General features: G+C 42.2%; 1 protein-coding gene across 2 annotated transcripts in view; it reads left to right on the top strand.

The window, feature by feature from the left end:
* The window catches only part of LOC149019350 (uncharacterized), a 37,373-nt gene extending 15,029 nt beyond the window's left edge, over positions 1–22,344 (top strand). For both annotated transcript variants that reach the window (XM_089153381.1, XM_089153380.1), the window contains one exon: positions 21,590–22,344. In XM_089153381.1, the coding sequence (XP_089009507.1) occupies positions 21,590–21,733 (144 nt within the window). In that variant the 3' untranslated portion in view covers positions 21,734–22,344. The remainder of the gene's footprint in view (positions 1–21,589) is intronic.
* The last annotated feature ends 4,565 nt before the right edge of the window (positions 22,345–26,909 follow it).

Genomic DNA, 26,909 nt, shown 5'->3' with positions numbered 1-26,909 from the left:
TTAAATAGAATATTAGGTGGATTTTTGGGGCTGGATGCAATATGGTGAGAATTTTTATGGCTGTGAATAATATTTATAGGAGGGAAATAAGGGATGTGGGGAAGAGACATAAGGTTTGAGCTAAAGTTGTGTTAGTTGAAGAAGTGTACCTAGGTGGGACGTTTCATTGGTGGCGTGATCCAACGAATATTTCATAGGGGTGGCTTGAAATGATTTGTTTAATGAGGAAAAGGTATGTTGTTTTGGAGGAGGGATATCTTTATCAAATGAAAGATTTGCCATAACTGTTTTGAGGTTTTACTTTTATATGGTAGTACGAGATATGCCTCTCTAGTATTGCAGGTGTGTACTCACAAGTATAAGAGGGGAAGCAGGGATCACTTGCACATGAGATTCCTAGCCAACAACCGAAGGGCAAAGATGACACTTGTTGATTGGGGGACAGCCACAACAATGCAAATGAGAGCAGGCCAGAATTGAGGCAGAAAATGTAGGGCAGGTGGGACCAATAGTATTGGAGAGCTGGGAGAGTTCATTAGAGGAGCAAACCATTATATTTGGGGAAGAGAAGAAAGGGAGATTATGCTGAATATTGTAAGCGTTTCGGCAAGGTGGACTTGCAGGGGAGAGCTGATGCTCTTGTGTAGGTTGTAGGAGAAGAACTTTGTTGCTGAATCAATATAGCCTTGTTGCTTAACTGTGTGTAGCTGCTGTTCTGTTTTGATTGAATGGTAATCAAGTTATTCTCTTCACCTTAATCCTGTTATTGCTCTGTTTTACTGTGTGTTGAATGCTGAATTAAGTGTAAGAGTAAGTAGCCATTGTTAAGCTGGGGTTTGGGAGCTTAACAGATTGGTATCGGAGCAATTCTGATCCCAGGGGATGGTAAGGAGCAGAATGGAGGGCAGTTAGAAGATCTCGAATCCATAGTGAAAGACCTTCAAGGTCAGATGTCGCCAATGGATCCAAATTAGGTTTGCTTGCCCAACACTCAGAAAAAGAGGAGAGAACCAACCAGGAGGTCAGGGTAGAGTTACGGGCATACTTGTTATGAGGTAATACTGTTGTGATGGGTACAAGCTGGAGGTCATGGATGAGAGGGCGCCAAGGGCTTCTCAATTTCCAGCTGGATGATTCTAGGGTGCCCAGGATCGAGTTGGGGAGACAGGTGTGTGCAGTTTCCTCCCTCGTCAATTGGAGATGCCTGTCTTCGCCCTTGGTCATCGCAGGTGAAGACCCCATCGGTTCGTTAGCAAGGGCTAAGAGGTGGTTCGATTCACATGGTCTGAGTGCGGAGTAGAGACTTAATGCTGCAACCATATGTTTCAAAGGGGGCAGTGCTTTGGTGGATTCAATTCCAAGAACTCTAGCAACTGATGTTGTTGTGGCAGGGTCTAAAGGAAGCCATGGTGCAATGCTTCTGTTTGCCACAGATGAATAGTCCCCAAGAGGCATTAGTAGGTCTTGGGCAACTCGGCACTGTAACAAAGTATAAAGAGAGATTTGAGTTTCTTGCTACGGCAGTTGGAGGGAAAGATGAAGGCTGGCTGTGAGGGGATTATGCTTTCGTTGCAACTCTGTACTCCAAAGCATGTCAATGGCCCTTCAAACAACTACAGGTGCTTATGCTGCATGACAGCATGAGAGCAACCAACCTAGAGCTGGAGGCAGCAACAGGGGAAGAAGGGGTCATCGGGTTGAACCATTGTGGGAGGCAGAGCTCTCCAATACTTTGTTGGCGAGTCTCAACTCACCCTGAACGATGAAACTAAAGGGAAGGTCAGGCAAAAACATGGTGATTCTCATCGACTGTGGTGCCACTCAGAACTTTGTGGCCCAGGAATTGGCAGAGTCCCTCGGTTTGACAGTGCAAGGGAAGTAGCTTCAAGTAACTTTAGGTGAAGGCAAGTGTAGTGGTGGTAAGGGGGCTGAGATGGTCCAATCACCATTGACGGGGTGACGTTTATATTGAACCTCCTACCATTCAACCTGGGTAGCGTTGACATCATTTTGGGGGTCGAAAGGTTGTCACACTCGGGGAGATAAGGAGTAATTGGAGACTTGAGACCATGATTTTCAACTGGCATGGGGAGACAGTGAAGCTGTATGGGGACCTTGCCTTACTTCGAATGGAAACCATGAAGGGGCTGTGAAGAACAGTGCAAGCAGGTGATGAGGGGTATTTTCTGCAACTTGAACTCACAAACAGGGAGGTAACAGAGGGTCAGGAAGATTTGGCCGTAGTGGGGCTGTTGCAAGTTTGAGCACTTGTTCGCCAAACCCACTGATTGCCACTTAGGAGGACACATAACCACTCCATACAGCTGGTAGAGGGTGGCACACCACCGAATTTTCAGCCATACCGTGATGTGAACAAGGGCCCAATCCCTAGCCGAAACCCTGGTGTGGGTCCATACAGCTGGTAAAGGTAGCACACTACCGAATATTCAGCCATACCATAATGTGAACAAGGGCCCACCCCTAGCCAAAACCCTGGTGTGGGTCCTAAGGCCACTCCAAGGTGGTGCACCTAGGGCTGGCCGAACCCCTAAAAGGGGCATATTGATAGCCCTATTTAGCTGCTGGAATTAATTAGAATTTTAGTGATGTGCACACAAATTCTCCCCTTGGCCAAAACCCTAAGTGGGGCCCATAGAATGCACCTAAGAAACCTCCTTAGGCTGGCCGAACCCTCTAGAAGGGGTATTTTGGGCATTTTCAGCCCTATTTAGTTGCTGAAATTTAAATTCCAGAAATTCAAATTTTATTTTAGAGTCCAATTTTGTTAAGAAGTTTTAATTTGAGTTAGTGGTTGAGTTAGTAGTTAAGTGTCCTAAAGAGTTCTTTCTGAAATGAACTTCTGTAGATTGGAGTTCTAAGTCATGTAGTATTTTATTTCAGCATGTGTCAGTTCGGGTTTAATATTTATTTCAACGGTTGAGATTCATGTGGTGGGATCCTAACCTATAAAGGAACCCCACTTAGTGTTGAGTTCTTTTAGTTGGCTATAAATTAAGGCCTACTCTTTCTTTGTAAGTTAGGTCTGATTATTTGTATAAGAAAATTGAGTTTGGAGGACCATGGTTTCTGTTTGAGGGGGCCATGGCGGATTTTAAGAAAAGCTTTCTTCTTCAATGATCAGCAACCTTGTCTAGCACTCTTCTTCAACAACTCCAGCAGCTTCTTCCAATTCCAGCATTGTTTAACAGTCAACAGCTGCCTTATCAAATAAGTCCAGCATCCCCACCCCCACCCTCACCCTCACCTCCCAATCCAATCGCAAGCCCTAGAAAACCCCTCCCCTACCATCGCGGCCTTCTCTCTCCCATTCCCCTGCAGGCTGCAGTTACGGCAGCCCCTACCCCTCCCCCACCTCACCTAAAGCCCCTGCAAGACTTCCCCTTCCCTCCCCCCCCTCCCCCCCTCCCCTGTTTTGCCCACAACACTAGTCCACTCCCCTACCCCTCCCTACTCCTCTCAGCCCTCTCACTCTGCGTCTTCTTCCTTGCGGCAGAACCAGAAAAGAGGAAAAAAACAGAAAAAGAAAAGAAGAAAAAAGAAAGAAGAAGAAAGAAAAAGAAGACAAGAAAACAAAAGAAAGGGAAAGGAAAGAAAGAAAAGAAAGGAATAGAGAAAAGAAGGAAAAGATTGAAGGAAGATTTCTCAAGATCCAGCCCATATTGACCAATCCCTAGTTTTCTCCTTTTCCAAAATTATCCCATCCTACTTGGATTCCCATCTATGTTCTCCATTAGTTTATTACGTCCCATAAGGATCGATAAAAATCCTAATTTTACCTTTCTTCCCAACCCATATAGATTTTGTTAAACCTTGTCAACCGATAGGTTCCCTTAATATTGTGGATTATTTGCTGGAAGATTCTGGGCAAACCTTTAATATTAGGGAACTTATTCTTGAAACTCCAACCCTAGAATCGGGTCCACATCATTTAGTTTTATTTTCAGAGTCCAATTTATTTTAAAAGGCTTAGTTTGAGTTGGTAGTTGAGTTCATGAATCCTAAGGAGTCTTTCTTTAAAGTAGGACTCTTATAGATAATTAGGTCTTTTATTTCAAGAAGAGTTCTTTTAATTTATGTGGTTGTTGTTTAGTTGTAAAAGGCTATCATAATTTATGAAGGAAACCCTAGTTAAGTTGGTTTTCAAGTTTAGGAGTCCCAAATAGAGACTCCCAATTAGAGGTATATTCTTTATTTTTTGATGTAAGGCTATAAATTAGCCAACCTATCAGTGTAAAGATTGGTCTGCTCCGAATATAAGTTGAGATTACTTGTGGGAAACAGGTCGTGGTTCTCTTGGGAGGGCCACAGCAGATTCTTGGCGTCTTTATTCAATTTACAGCAGCCATTCTTCAGCACACCAGCACTCTTCTTAAACTTCCAGCATCCTCCAAGTAAGTAGAACCCTACCTGAGCCCTCCCCCTTCATTGCAGCTCTACTGCCCTAGTCCAGCTCCGTTCCCTCCATCGCAGCACCTCCAGCACCTCCCTCTTCTCTTTCTTCCGATACTCCCTCTCCCCCTTTTCTCTGTTGCTTTGATTTTTCTGGTTCTTGTGGCAGAATTACTAGAAAAGAGAAATAGAAAAGTAAAAGAGAAGAAAAGAAAAGAAAAAAAAACGAAAGTAAGAAAAGAAAAGAAGAAGAAAGAAGAGAAGAAAAGAAAGGAGGAAAGAAAGAAGATATCGAGAACCACCCTACCCCCTAACTGCAAGACCCCTACGATCCTATCCCCTCTTCCTTAACCGCATGCTTCCCTTCCCCTTTCTACCCAAACACAAGCTTCCTACCCCTTCCTAGATAATTTTAGGTCACCCTATAATAGCCCACATCTTTTCCATCTACCTCCAAATTATTTAACTAACTATTTACCTCCCATTCCCCTTTTGGGTATCTCAAACAACCCTTCCCATACCCAATTGCAGACTTCCCTTTGGTTCCCTTCCCAAATAAATTTAGGTAAAGACTGATCACCCCACCACTTCCCATAATTCTGTTAAACCCTAACCCTTTCTAGGACCCTTCCATAAATTTCTTAGAAATCCACAAACATCCAAGACCTTTCCTTTGTCATCCAGAAACCAATTCCAGCTTCCTAGTAGTTTTTAGGTGTCTCAATTTACACCCATTTGGAGCTTTAGATTATATTTATCATAAATCATTCTCAAGAAGCCTTTCTAAATCCCCTTTTCTTTCCCATTGATTATATTATTTGCTGGTCCAAAAGAAGATTATCCTGGGCGAACCCTTAGGTTGCCTTTGTTTGCAAAGGTGGGGTGGGAAAAAAAAAAATGTGGGCCCCATGTGTAGTGGGGTGAAGGAGAAGGAAAGGAAAGGAAAGGAAAGTGTGGAAAAGTGTTAATTGTGGGTCCCACATTTTACTTTTCCACATTTTTTCACAAAGTCTCACACATTTTGTGGGGTTTTGAAAAGGCTTGGGCTAGGAAAGTTGGGTTGCCACATCACCAGACTAGTTTCCTTAATTTAAGGAAACTTGTCTCTAACTTTCCCACTCCAAGCAATCAAACAATCTACACTTTTAGAATTTAAAGGAAAAGTTTGATTTTTTCAAGAATTTTCCCACCCCACCTTTTATTCCAACAAACAAATGCAGCCTTAATTTTAGGGAATCCATCCAAGAAGGCCTAACCCTACAATCGGGTTCACATCATACCGTTACCTACACTCCCAGAAGATTGAAGTTGAGAGGCTCGTATAGGATATGTTGACTACAGGACTGAAACTACCTAGTGTGAGCCCCTACTCGAGCCCAATTTTGTGGTGTGGAGGAAAGATGGTAGATGGCATTTTTGCATGGACTATTGGGCCCTAAACAAGCTTAGTATACCTAATAAGTTCCCCATACTAGTGATTGACGAGCTTTGGGATGAGTTGGGAGGAGCCATAGCACTCAACAAGCTTGACTTAAAGTCAGATTACCATTAAAATCTAGTGGTGGAGGGGGACAAAGAGAAGACAGCCTTTTGCACTCACAATGGGCAGTATGAGTTTTCACTTAATGCCATTCGGACTCTCAAATGCACACCGGCTACATTCTAGTCACTGATGAATGAGGTCTACTTTGATCACTTAGGGAAACTTGTACTAGTTTTTTTTTTTTTTTTTTTTTTTTTTTAAAAAAATAATATTTTGGTGTATAGCTGGTCCATGGAGGACCACTTAGTCCATTTTTGTTTTGTTGACACAACATAGCTTGGCGATGAATTGGAAAAAGTGTTTGTCTGGGGGTGGTAACATTGGAGTACTTGCTTTGTCCAACCCAAGTGCCCTGCTCTCCAAGTTTCAGCCCAATTAGACCAACCAAATCCTAGTCTAAACCCTACTTGCTTTACTGCCTAAATTCCCAGAACCCTAACCCTAGGACTTTTTGGAATTCAAGCTTGAAACTCAAACTGAAAGGTTCGAGTTTGTGTTTCAATAAACCCTAGCCTCTAAACCCTAGCCAAATCTAGTATACCATCCCTACAAACCCTAAAACCCTTAAGCAGCCCTAAATCCCTAATCGCTGGGTCTCTGCTAGGTTTGAGGAATCCTAATTTACTGCAGGGTACAAATTAATTGATCCTGAAGAGTGGCCCTCAATTTAGGGGTTACATCACCATTCGAGGTCATACCCTAGAATCCATTCTATATCCCATAACCAAAATTTCAAGACACTTTTTCTTTGTTCCATATGAGTTTGCTGTCTTATAGATCTTGGAAGTTAAGTGGCCCTCATTAAAATGGGACTTGCATCACTAGTTACAAGGGAAACCCAACCAATAAAAGTCCGACCCATACATCTATCCACCTAGTTTGATTTCTAAAAGAAAGTAACCATGATTTAGTGATGTATTTGCATCACGGTCCCAACTGCAATGCTCAGGTTGAACATAAATTCTCTCACGCTTTGTCGCAAAGCAGAGAATTAGGAATGAATTCGTTGGCATATTAAATATTTACTTCACTTTACTGTGATCTTGGTGTAGAAATGTGAACACCCACATGATATTGAAAAGAGAAAAAGGGGGGGGGGGGGAGGCTTAGCTATATGTAAATTGCAAAGGATTGTCAAACCAAAGAATCACCACCCAACTTGAGAGGGGCAACATATATCTTGAGTTGGAGACTGCAATGTTAGAGGGATATGAATCATATCCCGAGTCTGAGAATGTAGGACAGGATATAACCTGCTGTTGGACTGGAATTAACTCTCATGGAACTAGAATTCCTAATACAAATAACTGTGTTAACTATTATTTGATGATTATTAGCTTATAGCAAGGGCAATACTAGTTATAGTCTAAACATTCCACCCTTGGTTAGTGGACAGAACAATCCAGGTCAAGATTTTTTTTTTTTTTTTTGGGGGGTGGGGGTGTGAGTATATGAATATTCAAAGCAAGCCCAAAAGGGAACAAGAGAACAACGGGGTGGGGGGGAGTGAGTTGATGGGAGTCCAGTTACCTCCCCCCTCAGGGGAGAGGTATGTGCTTCTTCACCCTTCACCACACAGTAAGGGCGGAGCCCCATTGGGGGTCCCACCTCTAATTCATTTTGTCAACACACACAGGTGGGTACCCACCCTCATTGTGTGGTGGAGAAGCTCTACCCTGAGGGGTAGAGGATTTAGACTCAGCCGATTGGAACCGTTTATGTCGACTCCAAGTAACATCGATGTGCCTATTCCATGGGGTATCGGGAAGGGGTGTGGGGATAAGGAGGAGTGCTTGGAGCAGATATCCTGTAGATGGTCTTCTAAATCTGATCGTGTTCTAGATTTGGAGGTCCGTCTATGGAGGTTGCGCTCCATCAAAATGTGGGAGATGCTCGCCGGAAGTCAAGCTTGCTAACTGTATCAGCAAACAATGGTCCACCAAAGGCGGAGGAGAGTAGTCTACACTCTGGGAAGAGAGGAAGGAGGTGTCTGGGTGAGGCCAAATGGAAGCAAGGGAAAGGTGCCAAAGGTGTTACGGAGAAAGGGCAGTTGAAGAAAAGGTGGGGGGTGTCTTCTTCAAGGGAAGATCAAGTTTATTATACAAGATTCTACATACAGTTGAAAGCTGAAACTGAGCAAAAGTAGACATTGTCAACTCCCCATTTGAAAGTTTGATCTGTTTAAACTTGAAGTAGATTGAAGCACACAGAAGACCAAGACAGAAATTTTTTTGTTTTTTATTTTTTATTTTTTCTTACAAAATAAGAAAAGAAGCTTCTGTTCACATGAAGTGTCATGGCTTCATGGGGCTCAATATTAACAACTGGGTTGGATGAAATGCTGCCAGTATTTGTTAAGATTTCGGAACCATCTTTCAGTTTCTATTTCTTGCAATGTTATTGAGATACTAGCTAGAGATTCTATTTTCCAGCAACACTCTCATCACTCTCCTCAAGTGTTCGTGATGCTCATCTTGGCTGCAGCTGTAGATTAGAATGTTCTCAAAATAAACTAAAAGGAACTGGCCAATGAATGGGTGAACCGGTGAAGAACTTAAAAGTCATTACCCTCATGAATGTGCTCAAAGCATTTGTGAGACCAAACTCTATAATTTTCCACTCTTACAGTCCATCTTTTCTTAAAGGCTGTCTCCACTTGTCACTGGGGCATGTAATAATCGGATGTTGACCATATTTGAAACCAGTTTTGGAGGACATAGGGGCTCTAGCCAGCAGGACCAGCATGTCATTGAGAGAAGGGAATAGGGAACTTGTACTTAAAGGCTGGTATTTAAATTGATAACATTATTGACGGAATGAAGGCATGAGACTGATGTCGTTGACTGCAGCTGTCAATGCACTCTCTAGGAGCAATTTTTCTATGGTGTAAAAAAGTCTAGTGTTGCACAGCGATTCATGCTCTCCACTATGAATCCCTTGCAAAGCATTTCTTCTACTTCTCTTTGATGTCCACATGCTTAGTTGGGCTGAGGTGATATGTGTTTAGATTTAGTAGCACTGATTCACTGAATAAGTTCTTTGGCATGCTGGATATCATCCATTGGGGTAACTCAGCAGGCTGGTAATTGAATATTAGGCCTTCAAAATCAGTTAGTAATTCTCTTCTGGGCCTGGAAATCTTAGCCGCAAGTGTGCAAAATCTCTAGTAAGGTCTCTGTCCAGCACCCAGCCGCAGCAGCGGATTGCATTCACAATAGTAGCAGCAACTTGGGAGTCGGTTTGAAGAAGATAGAAGAGAAATAGAACAGGAGAGAGGGAAACAGAAAGGGATATGGAAGGGGGCATAGGGGAATCTCTCAGTCCTGGTTCTTTCTTCCATGGTCTCTCATAATCCCCGTCTCTCACAACTTCAACTATGTGGCTCTTTTTTCTGCTCTATCACATGCACTTGTTAATGATCTCATCAAATGTTACAGAATTAGTGAAATGGGTAGATGGTACCTGACTTGTATTGGCAGCGTACCATCTAAACCAGCCAAGATTGAGCAACCCCAGTACTATTTACGTGAAGTTGTGAATAATAACTTATTTTTTCCAAATTGTTGGTCTTCTTCATTCTTCAATTTACATTGCATAAGGTTCTTGCCACTGCATGGTCTGGGGTGGAAAACGAATGAAGCCTTACTCCAGCTTCACAGGAGAGGCTGTTTCCAAGTCTTGAACCTACAACCAACAGTTTACAATAACGCAACTTAACTGTTGCACCAATGCTCACCCGCTTATATTTAAAAAAAATTGAATCTACATGGTTTTGAGCCCTCTAGAACTGTAGTAGTATGCAATCGATCAATTGAATTATATATAGTCCCTGCCCCATAAATTGCCAAGTTCCAGTTGTGTACTCATAGTCATCCAAGAAGAACATCAACAAAATTAGTTTTTGAAACAGACCCATTGAGTGGTGCAAGTATGCATATCAATGCAGGTGCAGGGTGCTTTTCTTAGAGGTAGACAACAAATCATCCTAAGAGAATTAACTTATTTGTGCTAATTATATTAGTGGGTTGCAGTGTACTTGGTCCAGAGATAGGGGACTCAATTTCCCACTTGTACCAACCTGATTTGTCATACTCTAACATGTGAAACTTGTTTCTTAGAATAATAATAATTAATAAAAAAAAAAAAGAGAGAGAGTGAGAAGGGAACACCACAGGAGAGAACACATTGGGAAAAATTAAGAAACCCAAGCAATTATATTGAACCTTTAGATAGTCATAATCGGGCAGACATTGAGGTGGTGAAACTTGACAATAAGGAGATTTCTCAGAGTGATTGTTTTAGGTACCTAAGTTCAATCATAAATAAAAAAGCTGATATAGGGGATGATGTTTCCCAAAGAATTAAAATAAGGTGGATGAAGTGGAAAGGTGCGTTTGGGGTCTTGTGTTATTGACGTATTCCATTAAAGCTTAAAGAAAAATTCTATAGGACCCTCGTTCAACTAGTTATGATGTACGGTGTAGAGTGTTGAGTTCTTGAAAAGAATCATATAGATACACTCAGTGTAGCAGAAATGAGGATGCTAAGATGGATGAGTGGAAAAACTATGAAGGATAAGGCAAGGAATGATCATATTAGAGTTGGTTTGGGAGTTGCTTCCTTAATTGATAAGCTATGAGAAAGTCATTTGAGGTGGTCTGGGAGTTACTTCTACAAACCCTAATTTGTTGTTGCTAGTGGCAAGACCTTGTTTGTTGGGCAAATCATGGGTGAATTAATCCAGGGTGTTCAAAACGAGATCCTGTGGTGTATGCCGTTCGCTGAAGATATCCTCTTGGTGGATGAGACAAAAACAGGAGTTGACAAATAATCAAAGAGGTGGAGATCAGCAAACAAGAAGCTTTAAGAGTAGTGTATCAAAGACGGATTATTTGAGAATGTAACTTTAGTTGAACTACAATGGATAATGACTTCATGAAATTGAGGAGAAAGAGATACCACAAAGTGAGTATTTGAGATATGTAGGACTAACCATAAATAAAGGAGGGATGTATGTTCACATAGAACCAAAGTAGGACGGATGAAGTGGAGAAGTGTGACAGCAGTTTTGTTTGATTAGCATAGTCCTTTAATGCTTAGGCAAAGTCATATAGGACAATTGTTTGACCAGCTATGATTTATGGGGAGGAATGTCGGACAGTTAGGAGATGACATATACAAAAGCTATACACAATGGAAATGAGGAAAATTAAGATGGACGTGCAGAAATTTTTTCAAAGGATAAGGTAAAAATGAACGTATAGGAGCTCATTTGGGTGTTGCTGTGATCAATGACAAACTCGAGAATGTTGTTTGAGGTGGTATGGTGATGTTCAATGGAGGCCAGAGGATGTTCAGTGTGGAGGAGCGATCTGATCCTGATTGAAGGAGTGAAAATAGATAGAGGCAGGAACAAAATGACCACAGAAGAGGTGGTGAGGGAGGACATGAGTAGTTTTGGTTTTGTAGTAAGTATGACCTCAGATAGAGCCTACTGGTTGCAAGCCATCTATGTAAAACCTTCCTAACTTTTTGAGTTGTGCCTATTTCCTCTTGCTTTCATTTTCTAATCTTGTACTTCTCAGATTTTTGTGTCTTCATCTTTTTTCTTTGCTTTTTCATTTCACTCGTCTTAGTCAGTTTTCCTCTCTTTTGGGGTGGATCCATATATCTGATCCCATTCTTGAGGCTGAGTTTGTTGTTGGTGGTAGTGGTAGTGACAACTGTCCACACCATACCTTGTATTTGGCATTTGCATTTCACTGTCCTTTTAACTTGATGTTACATTTGGCGATTGCAAATATTGCCTCAGTCATGTCGCCACATCCCTGTGACGAGTGCATAGGGATGATCGTGTGTATGTTCAGACACCTGGAATGATGTTGGATTCTTCAGAATGAGAATGTTTTGGCAGATCAAGTGTGGATTCAATGATTTACTTCCCTGTTTCTCTTCAAACTTGAATTAAAAGAAAGAAATAAGATGAAGATGGCATGATCTGCTTCTATTATATAAATGTTTTCCTAAGTGCAACTTTTTTTTTTTGATTTGCCTGTTGTAGTTGAATCTCTGAGTTTGAAGTCCTCTTTGTTAAAAAACAACCTCACCCATATTGTTAGAATTTCAGCACTTTCAATCAGCCTAGGGACTGAAAGGAGATTCAGAAAGAAGAAGAAGAATAGAAGAAGACAGAAGAAGGAGAAGAAGAGAAGAGGCAGAGAGCTTGTGTGTGTCTTTGGCTCTCCCGTGATACTTTTTTATAATGTAAAATCAAGTCTTAGTTTAATTCCTAAACTAAGTTACAACAAAAAGGAAAATAATATCTTGTATAGAATCTCGCAAATCCACTAAAAAGTACACTTATCCTAGGGAGATTACTTGTCAACCAAGCAATAAAAGAATTGGAAAGTAACTAAAATAGAAACCTAAGCTAAAATAGAAAGTGATATTTCTAACACCGTCCTCAAGTTGGAGTATACATATCAAAGGCTCCAGCTTGGACTAACAAGAAGATATCAAGGAATTTCATTACACTTGAGCATATGTAGCAATAACAGATGTCGATAGTACTTCACTTAAGAGATTATCAACAACAACTTAAGTAAAACTCTTCATGTTGAATGAACGATCTGACAACGAGAATAATAGACAGTGCTGCGGTGGTGAAGATGAACTCTGTCCATAAAGTATAACACCAACAATTACATCAAGGGCACTCTCCAAATAATGGCAGTTGTAGGGAGGAACCTCCACACAAGAATATAACACGTGCAACCCAAAGTCGCATATAACCTTGTAGCAAGAAGGCAAGTAATAGTTAAAAGATAGGTAGGTAAAAGTCTGTATAGGTTACTGCATACCAAGTAGGTAGATAAAAGGCAATATGAGTTACTGCAGACCAAGTAGGTGGGCAAAGACAGTATACGGTTATTGTGGACCAAGTAGGTAGATAAATGACATATAGGTTACTATGGACCAAGTAGTGGGAAAAGGTAGTATAGGTTACACGGACCAAGTAGGTAGATAAAAGGTTGTATGAGTTACTACGGACCAAGTAGGTAGATAAAAGGTAGACATGTGTTACTATAGAATACCATCTTAGGAGGATAAAGATCTTACAAATAATACTCTTCAAAAGACTTGAGTAGATATAGATTAAGGCTCCAATAGTCCAATCTCCCCCTCACATGTAGCATTACGACAAATTACCAATATCTCAAAGTCTGAATTGAGGAACTACTTTGGTACTTGAAGGAACCATGTTACTTGATGAATCCAAGTACAAGAACTTCCAATCATTATAGTAGAAAATTCTAAACCACCAACATCAACTCAAACGGGGCAGTAGAAAAAGTGGTAAACCATTTAGCAGTAAGGGAAGCACCAACCAATATCAGAGGAAGAGTCGATAACTAATAGTATGTTATAGGGATCCAAAAAGTAGCCAGTAACAGAAAAATTATTGTAGAACAAATGATCATTAATATAATATGTAATCCACCAGAAGAATAACACAATTGAAGTCGATTCTGGTAGAAAGAGAAGCAGGGAAAAACGGGGCTGCAGTAGTGGAACAATCTAAAGGTAAATTCCTATTTACCAGAAGAAAAGAGATTGTGGTCAATTCTGGTAGAAAGGATATTAATCAACAAGAACCACATAAATAACAGTAGGGAAGTAGTAACAATCACAGTCCAAAAGCATCTTAAAAGTATGTAATCATAGTATGTCACAACCCAGAGAGCCAGAGAAAAAGGAATGGTGGCAGGTTCTTTCCTTCATTTTAACAAACAGTTGATACCTAGTATATCATCACAGAATCCTTCAACAGTGGTAAGAGGGAAAACAACAGGTTCTTTCCTATAATTTAAAGATTTAATGAAATAGAAGCCAGCATTATATAATCCACTCAATGACAGTTCTATTTATCAGAAGATGAATGATTGCTGTTGATTCTGATAACTAGCAAGAGATATGAATAAAAACCAGCAGTAGCACTCACAAGTATATGAAAGACGTTGCAGTAATAACGGTAGTGATGGGACCGGTAGTAATAGGTAAAAAAAAGCCTCACAATAGCAAGTTGCAAGAAAAGAAGCTTCCCCCAAAAGAGTAACTGTCGATGCAGGTTGTGGATAAGTCATACTCCATCGGACAAAGAGGAAGACCTCCTAGAGGCATGGTGAATTCTCAGAAAAGTGAAGAAAATTTTCCTTGGATCTGTATCTCAGCAGGTCACGAATTGATCAAGCAACAGCAAGAAGATTTTCATTGGATCTTATATCTTCAGCAGATCACAAACTGAACAAATAATGGCAGAAACAACCTTTGTCCTCTGGGCCTTTAGTAGCAATATTAGATAGACAAAAATGATGTCATAAATTGGTAAAGAAGGATCATAATTACATGGATACAACAGCGATAGGGGCTGCACACTAAGTAGAAGGGAAAAAAAAGGAAAAAATTGATCAAAAATTGAGAGAAGAAGTAGTCCTTAGGCTGATTAAACTTGCTTTGATACTGTGTTAGGATTTCTGCACTTGCAACTAACCTAGGGATTGAAAGGAAACTCAGAAAGAAGAAGAAGATTGAAGAAGAACACGTCATGGTTAAGATGATAAATGCTCCGGTGACTTCTCCCCCTTCCCCTCCGGTAATCCTCCGATGACTTCAAAGCCTCCGATGACTCAAACCTCCCCTCCGGTTATCCTCTCCTCCCTGCCGTCCCTCTCCCCACTTTCCGCCACCGCTCCCCCTCCTTCCTGCCCTCTACCGACTCCACCACCTCATTCTCCGACCTCCGCTATCGCAACCTTTCCCACCCCCCCTCTGTCGAAAGCCTGGAACAACCTTTTTTCCTCCCAAACCCCTTCCTGCGACCTCTCCTTCATCCCTCCTTCTTCTGAAGCCCCCATCCCTCTGGTGCGTTGCCCCTCTTCTGCTACGGGCCCTGATATCCTTCGTTGGAAGAATGCTGTGTTGGGGCAGTTTCTTGGCCCCTGCCCTCCCATTGGTGTTATCAAGACCTCTTTGGCTAAGCAATGGAATTCCTTGGGTGCTTTAGATACTTTTATCATTGACGAAGGGATTCTGTTATTCAAATTTGCCTCGCCTGCTTGCCATTTGAAGGCCATCAATGGTTCTCCTTGGTATGTTGGTAAGTCTCCTATCTTCATCAAGCCTTGGGAACCTTCCATGCCTCTCCGCAGGGTCGACTTCAACTCCCTTCCCCTGTGGATCAACTTGCCTAGTCTCCCTCTGGAATATTGGAACAGAGAGTGTCTCAGCCGCATCGGTTCTGCTCTGGGGCGCCCTCTTCGTTCTGATTTGAAGACCTCTAGACTTGAATGATTGTCCTATGCTCGTATTTGTGTTGAGGTTCCTGCTTCCAAGCCCTCGCCCTCCCTCGCATCTCAATAGCCGATTACTCGGTATTCACTTTAGTCGATTATCGTCATGACCGGATCCCGCTGGTGCTCGGTTGCCTGTCGTTTGGACACGAAGTTCACAAGTGCTCTGCTGGTATTGTTGCCCCATCGCTAACTGCTCCTCTGGCGTGACTGGTTTCGCCTGCTGCCACTGCCGCCTCTCCTTCATGTAGTGCTCCGTCACCGCGTGTGGTTGAGATGATGCTTCCTCCTTCATCAAATATTCCTAGAAGTCTGATTGATCGTTTGGAACTCATCTCTGTTCCGTCTGCCACTGCTCCTCCTCCGACTTCCGCCGCCATTCCATCGCCGGTTTCTACGACTGTCACCGCTGATCCATCGTCTGTTCCGCCATCGACTGCCGCCGCTGATCCATCGCCGGTTCCTCCCTCGACCACCGCCGTTGATTGTTCGCTGTTTCTCCTCCCGCCGGCAAGACATACGAAGGCGGAAGAAGAAACGAATCGCCGTACAACCTCGCTCCTGTGATGGATCGCCGGCGCTACGACCGATGCCGCTTCGCTACTCCCGATCCTGTTCGCCTGGCGCTGACCTCTGCCACTCGTTGTTGCTGCTCCAACCATTGACGAGGTTGCTTCTGTCGGTGTTGGCCTTTTCAAGCTCCCTTCACCTGGGTCTTCGAGCACTTTGGTACGTCCGGCATCTTCCTCTCAGGTAAGCTTCCATTCTCGTGCAAAACCTAGGTCTGCAGGGTCTCTGAGCCTCTGCATTTACCCCCTTTGCTAAACCGTCATCCTTCTTTTGAACCGACCCCATCTCCCCACGACACTACGTTATCTCCAAATTACCCTTCATCGAACCCTGCACTCATCGACACCTCACCGCCCCTCTCATCCCTTTTCCTTCACCACTCCCGGGCTTATGGGCCTTCTCTCCAAAGCCCACGGGCCTCGACCCCTCACCCATTTTTTCCTCTGAACTATTCCAATTCTAAATCCATTTTAAAGCCCAACCCATCCACCTCTAACTCCCGCCCCACTTCCAAAGCCAAATCACTTAGCCCACCGAAACATCTCTTACCTTTACCCATCGCCTCTCCTTGCTCCTCCTCTCCAAGCTCAACCATTTTGCAACCGCTTCCTAAACTTACCTCCCTGACCATCTCTTCTGAGCCTTTCACTGCTTGCACCCCTGTTGCCTCACCCTCGGCTCGGCCCACCATTGACCCTGAAATGTTTGAATCCCCCTCCCCTATTAGCTCATCCCTGTGTGAGACTTGTCCGTACTGTAGTTTGGATAGTCAGTTATGCATGCATGTTCGGCTGGACGGTTCCCCTCCCCCTGTTACCTCACTTTCTCTTGATAGCTTAGTTTCTGCTCCCCCCCCCCCCACTGTTGTTTAAATGACTGATGTTATCATTTGGAATGTTAGAGGCCTGAACTCAATTGCTAAACAGGCTGAAATTAAAAGGTCCATACGTGAGTCTAAGGCCTCTTTTGTGGCTTTATTAGAAACCCATGTTCACTGTGACAATGCCCGTCGGATTGCCATCTCCATTGCCCCCTCTTGTTCTTTCATTTCCAACTCATCTCATTCCCCCAATGGCCGAATTTGGGTTCTTTGGGATCCAGCAAAATTCCAGCCAACCTTGCTCTTCTCCTCTCCCCAACTCTTACATTTTCACTTATCCTCTACCGTTTCCCCTCCTCTATCTCTCAATTGTCTATGGTTTCAATCGCCACTGGATAGGACTCCTCTTTGGGATGACCTCCATCTATCTCCGCTCCTTGCTAGGCCAGCCTTGGGGTATTGGGGGCGACTTCAATATTGTTCGATTCGCTAATGAGCGTATTGGAGGTAACCCCCCTGACCCTGCGGCTGTCGACAGCTTCTCTTCTTGGATTAATGATGCGGAAGTCTTTGATCTTCGTTGGTCCGGTCAGCATTTTACTTGGGATAATCGCAGATCGGATTAGCCCGCATTGCCTCCAAAATTGAGATTCCTTGTCAACATCCCTTGGTTTCTCTCTTCCCCGTTAGCCATGCTCTTTATGATTCCCCTCTCCTCTCCGATCACCCCCTTGCCATATCAAGCTTCTTGGTCATCCTTCATTTGGTCCCAAACCCTTCAAATTCTTCGACATGTGGACTTCTAACTCTTCTTTTCTCCCCACCGTCATGGATGCCTCGGGTCCCAACTCGTCCACCGTCATTCTCTTCCTCTAGTGGCTTTTGCTCGAAAACTCCGAAACACCAAAATTGCCCTTCGTGCTTGGAACTCCTCTACTTTTGGTAACATTTCTTCTAGTGTCTTTGAGTGTCGGGTGAACCTCTCCAGTGTCCAGTCCCTCCTTCAACTCGATCCTTTTGTCGCTCCCCGGCGGAGGAGGAGAAAGCCTATCCCTTCACCTCTCTTCCCTGGTCTCCCGGAAGAAAGTTTTCTTCGTAAAAATCCCGGATCAAGTGGCTTGAGCTTGGAGATGCCAACACCGCTTCTTCCACCGTCTCTCAAAGCCCCCACAATTTCACCCCGCCTGCCTCCTATCGAGCAGTGGTGTCCGGATCTCGACCCTCCCAGTATTAAGGAGGAGATCGTCTCCTACTTCTCTAACCTCCTCTCCCCCCCCTCTCCCCTCTCGCCCGCCCTTCCTTCCCTCCATCCTTAATAAATTCCTAGACCAATCCTTCTTCCATCTCCGTGCCAACCCCGATGAGATCCGTTCGCCATTCGTTCCCACAAAGCCAACAAGGCCCCCGGTCTATGCTTCGATGGGTTTCTTCCTAGCTACTTGGGATTTTATTGAGATTGACCTTATTCATGCAATTCGTAGCTTCTTCCTTAACCCGTCTCAACTCGCCACCATCAACAACACCTTTCTCTGCCTAATCCCCAAGAAGCCTGGTGCCTCTTCTCTCTCTGACTTTCGTCCCATTTCGCTCTGCAATCTCATCTACAAATTCATCTCCAAAATTCGGCCAATCGTCTTAAATTGGTTATCCCCTCTTTGTCGCCCAATCGCGGCATTCATCGCCGGTCGGAGCACTCCGACAATATTCTCTTTGTGCTGAAATTGTCCGAGGTTTTGATAGAGCTAACCATTCCCGGTGCTCTCATGAAGGTTGATCTTCATAAAGCCTTTGACTCTATTCGTTGGGATTTTATCAGTGATGTTCTCTCGGCGATGGGCTTTCCTCCCACCTTTATCCATTGGGTCGAGACTTGCATCTCCACCCCTCATTTCTCGGTCATCACCAATGGTTCCCCGTGGCTCTTCTCCTCCGACGGTATCGTCAAGGATGCCCTTTTCCTTATCTCTCACTTTAGCTCGGAAGTGCTATCCCGACTTATCCAATCCAAAACGGATCGATGCTCATTTCCCCCATTCCCAAATGTCGTTCTCTTGCTCACCCACCTTGCCTTCGCCGATGACCTATGATCTTCTCTAGGGCTGACCACTCCTCCATTTCCTCTATCCTTGAAACTCTCTCCCATTTGAAGCCCTTTCTAGCCTTAAAGTCAATTTTGAGAAATCCACCATCTTTCTCTCGGTGTCTCTGATTCCTCTAGGGCCGCCCTCCTGGCTCTCTCTGGGTTTTCCCCTGGCTCCTTCCCTGTGACCTATCTTGGTCTTCCCCTCATCCCTGGTAGGCTCACTCGCCACCATTGCTCCCCCATGCTTGATCATATTCGAAAGAAGCTCCAACTCTGGAAGAGTAAGCTTCTCTCCTTTGCGGGGAGAATGGTGCTTATCCACTCGGTCCTTCAATCCTCCTATCTCTACTAGTGTGGTATTTTTTCCCTTCCTAAATCTATCATCCATTCTCTCGAGTCCCTTTTCTGTGCTTTCCTTTGGAAAGGTCAGGAATCCTCCCGCTTCCTTCATCCTATTAGCTGGAAAGCCATTTGCCGTCCCAAATCTGAGGGTGGTCTCGGATTCCGCCGTATCCGTGACATGAATATGGCATGCCTCATGAAACTCATATGGAAGATTGGCTCCAGACATGATTCCATTTGGGTTTCTTGGGTTTATGCCTATCTCCTCAAGTATGACTCGATTTGGACTGTTGCGATCCCCTCCAATCCCTTTTGGATCTGGAGGAATCTCCTGACTCTCCGTGATCGGGCCCTCCCTGCCATCTCTGTTAGTGTTTCCTCTGGTCTTTCCACTTCTTTTTGGCTAGATCCCTAGCATCCGATGGGTATCTTGTTCTCTATCCTTGGCCCCAGAACCGTTTATAACACCCGCATCCCAAAACCGCCCCCCTCTCCTCATTCATCTCCTTTGGTTCCTGGTCTCCCTCTCCCCACCCCAGTCTCACTCAGTTTTGGAGCTCCCTCCCCCCCTTATCCCCCCTCCCCGATGACCGCATTGTTTGGCTGCACCCCCACTCTACCCCCTTTTCTACTTCATCGGCTTGGAACCTTCTGAGAACCCCTTCTCCCCCTACCCCTTGGTCCCCTCTTGTTTGGTTCAAAGGTCACATCCCTCGCCATGCCCTTACTCTTTGAGAACTTAGCTTGCCCGCCTATCCAAACTTTTCTCATTACCTCACATTCCCGCCAAACCAAATCGTGCCATCTCCTGGAATAGTTCAGAGGATATTAACCACTATTTTTTGTTGCCCTCTTTCCCGCTGCGTTTGGACTCGCCCCTTGCATCCATTTGGCCTAGATCCCGTCGTTCTTTTGGTTTTGCACATGAATGGAACTGGATCTTGAGAATCTTTGCGGTACTCGCTTGTGACCTTGTGGGTAAGCTTGTCTTTGCCGCCACTATTCACCATCTTTGGTGGGAGCGTAACATGCGAGATGGTCCTCCAAATCCCGTCAATTGATTTGATTTGGAATGCCATCTCCTTTGATGTTTTTTCGAGACTGCGTTCTCTCCCCCACCTCCCTGTTGCTGATTCTCCAAGAAATAGGCTAATTGTTAGTTCTTGGAGTCTCTTAGCTTCTTTCTTACCCCTCACTTGATGTCTTTTTTTTTTTGTATTTGCTTTCTCTCCCCCCCCTATTGTAGATTCTCCAAGAAATAGGCCATTTGTTAGTTCTTGAGTCTCTCGCCTCAGCTTCTCTCTTCCCCATTTTCATTGTTTCTTTCGTCTTTCTTTGGCTTTTGGTAATTTAATTATTTATTCATCAAAAAAAAAAAAAAGATTGAAGAAGATGAAGGAGAAGAAGAGAAGAGGGAGAGAGCTTTTGTGTGTCTTTTGGCTCTCCCATGGTACTTAGTTTAAAATGTAAAATCAAGTTTTAGTTTAGGAAAGTTTCCTAAATTGAGTTACAGCAAAAAGGAAAATTACTTATTGCTTAGAATCTCTCAAATTTACTAAAAAGGACACTATCCTAGGGAGATTATTTGTCAACCAAGCAATTAGAAAAATATTACGATAACCAAAGTAGAAAGTGACTTAAATATAAAGTAACTAAATAGAAACTCAAGCTAAAATAGCTAAGTGATATTCTAACACATTTCATTTTTGTTGCTGTGGTCTGGAAGAAAGTTATTGAGGCACCCAGTGGCCACTGATCCCTACTGGGAGTATTTCACCTTTGGATAAAACACTTTAGACAGAAAAATATTAATGTGATGACCTTGTAGTAACATTTCTTTTTTGGGTCAAGAGATTTGTGTTTTCTTCCACGTGGCAGTGTTAGATGGACATGGGAGGATCGATGTGTTAGAGAAACCCACCATAAATGGCTAAAAGTTGTCATAAATTCAATATAAATCAAGTATGACATTTTATCTTGCTGGCATCTAATTGTTTTCTATAATGTTTTGTAAATTCAAACTCCCCTTCAAGGCACTCCTGTTATCTGTTGTTGCTGTTGTGTGTGTGTGTGTGTTTTTTTCTTTTTCTTCATATAGTCAGCCTATATTTCCTTGATATGGCAAATGATTAATTTCAACTGCAATGAACATTTATTGTGAATATCATGCCTTTCCATTATTTCTCTAATGAACTTCAGTCAATCTATGTTTTCTTTTGTGTCTTGTTTCTTTTATTTATCGTGTAGTCTTGGGAGAAGGTTCCCTTTGAGGCAGCTTAGCCCCTGCGTTGGTTGCATGCACGGTAACATCAACAGCGGGTGGCATTCTGCCTTTCATGTGGCTGGGCATGGTTATTTTGCACTGTATGGGTGGATGTAGAACCACACTGCCTTTCATTGTCCTTTTTTGCTGGTATTCCATTCCACCCGTTTGCTGTAACTGATCTTTTCAAATTCCATTTTTGTTGCAGCTTCACCTGAAAGCAGTGTTTTCCATTCTACTTTCATCTTTTTTGGGCTTTGGAATTGCAATGGCCGTTAATTTCCTGTATCTGCGTATTTATGCATGGCGAGTTCAGGTGGCTCTGACTTCAGACAACTCGAATCCTGCCTAATTAGAGAGGAACAAGGTCCATAACTTAGCATGTACTTACTAAGTCATGTTGTAAAGGAGATTTACTTGGGCAAGTTGCTTAGACAGGTCAACATATAGGAGGATATAGATACTAGTAAATTTTATACAGTAGTTGATCTTCCCCAAAAAATCTTGTATAGCTGCCCCCATTGAAGGAAATTGAAGGGGGAGGGGAAGAAAAATGAAGGCAGCAATTCTACACTTCTTGGTTTTAGAACATAAGCAGCCATTATCCTGATGGATGTACCCGTTTTTTGTTATGATATAATGTCTATGCTGGTACAGAAGGAAACTTTCTCTAGTTTTGACTACTGATGACACATGGTTATAACATGTAAGCTTACTGCTTTTCTTATTTTCATAAGGTATTTCAATAAATTGTAACATTGGGTATTGAAATTTTTTTTGCAATGGTAGAGTGGGGACCAAATTTCTTTTACATATGATTGGAAAATAAAATGGAGGAATAGAGTCTGAAAATTTTCAAACATAAGAAATAAACTTAATATTCTTTCATATACTATTTAATTTAAATTAATAATAATAGAACTAGTTACATTTAAACCTCCTAAGTTTTCAAATTATTGTGTTTACATCCCCAAAATTTTTTCTGGTACGTTTGCATCAATAATATTTCAATTCATATATGAATATTATTCTTATCCTCAAATAATGAGAGTTTATTGAGTTACTTATCTTAGTCAGCTTTACTCCTTATTTTTATACTACCTGTAATTGAAGACATTAAGTTTATTGGTGGTAGATTTTTGTAGAGCGTACGCTCAAGTCAACTACTCCAATGGTGAACATAAGAGATTAGAAGTGGAGAAAATAGAAGTGTTGTGCTTGACACGTCTACCAATTCAAAAGTGGAGAAGCAACAACAATGCAATTTAATGGAGTCCAGATTAATAGTGGGATTGTGATTCAAGCTGATTCACATTCAGGTTTTCCAAGATCAACGTCCACAATTATGATGACAGTAGAGGAAAAAAAAATGCTCACGTCGTATTGGATTGCTTATATTGAGCACACATCAGACGATTTTCCATATCGAAATCCTCCATTGTTTCTCTTATATACACAAAGTTACGATTCAAAAAATCAATTTGCAGGTGGAAGAGATGAACGAAAAGACTTGAAGTTCACTAAGATGCAGAATGTCATCTGTAGAAGATATTTTCTTCCTCAGGGCTCTTATATCTTGATTCATACACTACTGGTTCCTCAGGGCTCTTTCTGGTGGCAATTACGGTAAACTAAATTTGATTCCGTTCACTTTCTCAATTCAACAAAATTTAGAATTTTATTCTACCTATCCGTTCATGGCCTTTTTTGGTATCTATATTTACCATGCATATCATATATATGTTCAATTTCCTCTTCAATTCCATCGACTGTATATGAATGGGAATTAGAAGACAAACATGGGTTGATTGAGATTAACATATTTGTCATGAGACTATTCAGATATATTTTCTGAACCCATCATCACATTTATAATCTTGTTCAAGAATCATTTTTGACTATGCTGCTTTCATCATACTCATTGATGCACGATCGGGATTATTCGCCATATACAACCTAGAATTGGATGTGGAATATCAAGCAATATTACTCTTTAAGTCAGCTAGCTATGGAATTCAACAGTAATATTATATTTAGCTTCAACAACAAAAGTCTTATATACAATATTTTCAAAGCCTTTGAACTCGTGGATAGCAAAATATCATCAAAATTACAAGTATGGAAGCTCGAGATATAATCGACCATACATGATCGAGAGAAAGGAGTTCTACATACAAGCAAAAGTTCTCTAGCTGGATGAAGCATAACAACTCAGAAAAGACTTGACCTATCATGCTCGGGAGAGTAAAGAGAGATAAACATCTCACATCTCGACCTCCTTGTAAGCAAAGCATAGAAGTAGCCATGCTCGACGAAAGAGGTCTAAATGTACAAATCTAAAAGACTACTATAAAACCTATGAGTCGACCACAATCATTCTACTCGACCAATATTGGAAGGACGCTGCACGACCAGATCAATAACTCTACTCGATCAGCATTGGGAAGAAAAAGACCTAAGTTCCTTAGGCATAAAAATGTGTAAGGCCTAAGGGCTTCCAGAAAAGGTGTAAGACTTAAGGGCTTCCAGAAAAGGTGTAAGACTTAATGGCTTCTAGAAAAGGTGTAAGACCTAAGGGCTTCCAGAAAAGGTGTAAGACCTAAGATACTTTAGGCTTCCGAAAATAAAAAATGTGTAAGATCTAAGGGCTTCCAGAAAAGGTGTAAGACCTAAGGGCTTCCAAAAAAAGTGTAAGACCTAAGGACTTCCAAAAAAGGTATAAGACCTAAGGGCTTCCAAAAAAGGTGTAAGACCTAAGGGCTTTCAGGAAAGGTATAAGACCTAAGGGCTTCCAAAAAGGTGTAAGACCTAAGGGCTTCCAAAAAAGGTGAAAGACCTAAGTCTCTTAAGCGGATAAGACCTAAGACTCTTAGGCAGAAAGACCTAAGTCTCTTAGGCAGATAAAACCTAAGACTTTTAGGCAAAAAGACCTAGGCACAAAGGCCTAATGTATTTAGGCAGAAAGTCCCAAGATTTATTCTCAAGCAGAAAGGACCTAAGATGCTGAAATGCTATGCTTAGGCACAAAGACCTAAAATATTTAGGTAGAAAGTCCAAAGATTAATTCTTAGGCAGAAATGACCTAATATAATTAGGCGGAAAAGACCTGAGATTCTTAGGAAGGCCCTATGAATCTTAAGGCAGGAAAGACCTAAGATACTACTTAGGCAAGAAAAAGACCTAAAATTCCTTAGGCATGAAAACTTCAAAGATTTTTCATCATACTCCAAGTTATCATGCCCGGGGGGTAGTGGGTTATGACCAAGCAATGGTTGATGAACAATTACTTGGACTCATGACTGAGCAAACTGTACCGAACAACATGGCTTGAATGATGAACATAATAAATAACGAACACTGAAAATTACTTCACATGTTTGGTATCAACAAAGAATTGTGCATTGCCGACCACAAATTCCATCCCGTTCAAATTCACTTGTGATGAACAAGCACAATGTATGGCAGAACAGCCACCTACCGAGCAACATACTAGCAATCGTATGGAAGGATGCCGCGAATGACCGATACACATTACTTCAGTATACCGAACAAGAATACTTCGACATATGAGATAATGCATAAATGAGAGATTACCAAACAAAGATATTTATTTATTTCAATTTACATCGTGTTCGGGGAAGAACCAAACACAAAGATTTATTTACTTCAATTCACATTGTGTACGGGAAGAACTGAACACAAAGATCTATTTACTACAAATTCACATCGTGTTCGGGGAATAATCGAACACAGAGATCTATTTACTTCAACTAAACGTCGTGTTCAGGGAATAACCGAACACAAGGTGTAAGACCTAAGGGCTTCCCAGAAAAGGTGTAAGATCTAAGGGCTTCCAAAAAAGGTGTACGACCTAAGATACTTTGGGCTTCCAAAAAAGGTGTAAGACCTAAGATACTTTAGGCTTCCAGAAATAAAAAAGGTATAAGACCTAAATTTAGGCTTCCGACAATATAGTGTGCAAATACATCTATGACGAGCAACGTAGTAAGCAAATATGTCAAGAGCACCGTAGTGTGCAAATACGTTACGAGCACCGTAGTGTCCAAATAAATCACAAACACCGTAGTGTGTAAATACGACAAGTTACCATGCTCGGAGGAAGTAGTCGAACATATATCTACATATACCGGGTAGGTAACCATGGCAATTGGCAAAATCTTCAATCAATGATAATTCAATAGCCAAAGAGACAATGAAGAAGACTAAAGGATTTATGAAAGGATTAGCATAATGCTTGGCCAATGCAGGGTCAACCAAACAACTTCAAATGAAAGCTCAAGAGCTCGACCAGGTTGGTGATTCTTCTCGACCACAACCAGTTTGACCAGATCAATGGTTTGAGCACTATGAAAAGTCAGATGCATTTCGACTAGAACACTGGCTTAAACAGAGACAATACAAAAGATCTTATCCCCATAAATGCACCGCTTGCAGCCTTGGTAGAGCAAAATCACCAAACCAAATCAAAGCTTGATTAAGAGGAAAATCTAGTCCCTTGGTCCGAACATGGAACATCGTTACCAAGTGACTTATGGTCGACCTCAAATAGACCGACCAGGGTCAAGAAGACAAAGCAAATGAGTCTCCGATAAAGTTGCAAAAAATGTGAAAATCGTGATCAAGGTTAATCAAGGAATTTTACAACTAAATAAAGTATAAGAGGACCAAGGGCAAGATTGGCCAACATAAGTGGTCGATCCAACCCAAGCATTAATGCAAATATTTCGCTCGCTGAACAACTCTTTGCCTCGCTATCTAGCATATTACTTCTCAGCCACAGAAACACGATGACTTCTCGAACAAGTATATAACACTTTTCGACCACAGAAAAGTGTGGAGAAAAAAAGATAAGAACAAAGGACTTACTGGTTTGGGTATGGAAAATCGAAGCAAAAACCTCAAGATAAGAGGGAAGAAAGAGCTTCCGTAGCGGCAATAGCAACTTCTATTTTCTCAAGAAACGCAGAAATGAAAAAGCAGAGAAGAAGAAATGTAGAAGAAGAAATACATGAGGTACCTAATCGAATCGATCAAGGACACCCTGCACGGGAGTAATGTAATCCCTTGGGTCGAACACACAGTCCTCGACTCCAATGGACTGGGGGGCTTCTGTTAATGACTAAAATAGTCATTCTACCCTGACCGGTCCGACCAACGGGTTCAATACAGTTGTCTCGACCATAGTGTTAATGGACAGTCCGACCATCGTGTCAAGAGTACCCGATCAGGATAAACTTCTATCATCTGCCAACTTCCTAGAAATGATAAGTCAAGTAAAAGACTCTTTCTAGAGTTACTTTTCCAACACAACTCTTCTTAGAGTTATATTCGGAGTCTAACTCTGATATTTAAAGCTATATAAGCACCTCACGCAGACTTTATGTAGTAGGTATTCATATTCTGTGTGATCAATTACTTGAATTATCTATTGAGTAGTTGAGATCATATCATTGGTATTGACTTGGTCGTCGGAGACGTACCTCGATCACCCAAGGTCGAGCATGTGT

Source organism: Hakea prostrata, chromosome 4, assembly GCF_041222555.1.
Source record: "Hakea prostrata isolate BN-2017 chromosome 4, UWA_Hpros_2, whole genome shotgun sequence".
Taxonomy (NCBI): Eukaryota; Viridiplantae; Streptophyta; class Magnoliopsida; order Proteales; family Proteaceae; genus Hakea; species Hakea prostrata.
The sequence above is the reverse complement of the archived record's forward strand: the minus strand, read 5'-3'. Positions and strand labels throughout refer to the sequence as shown.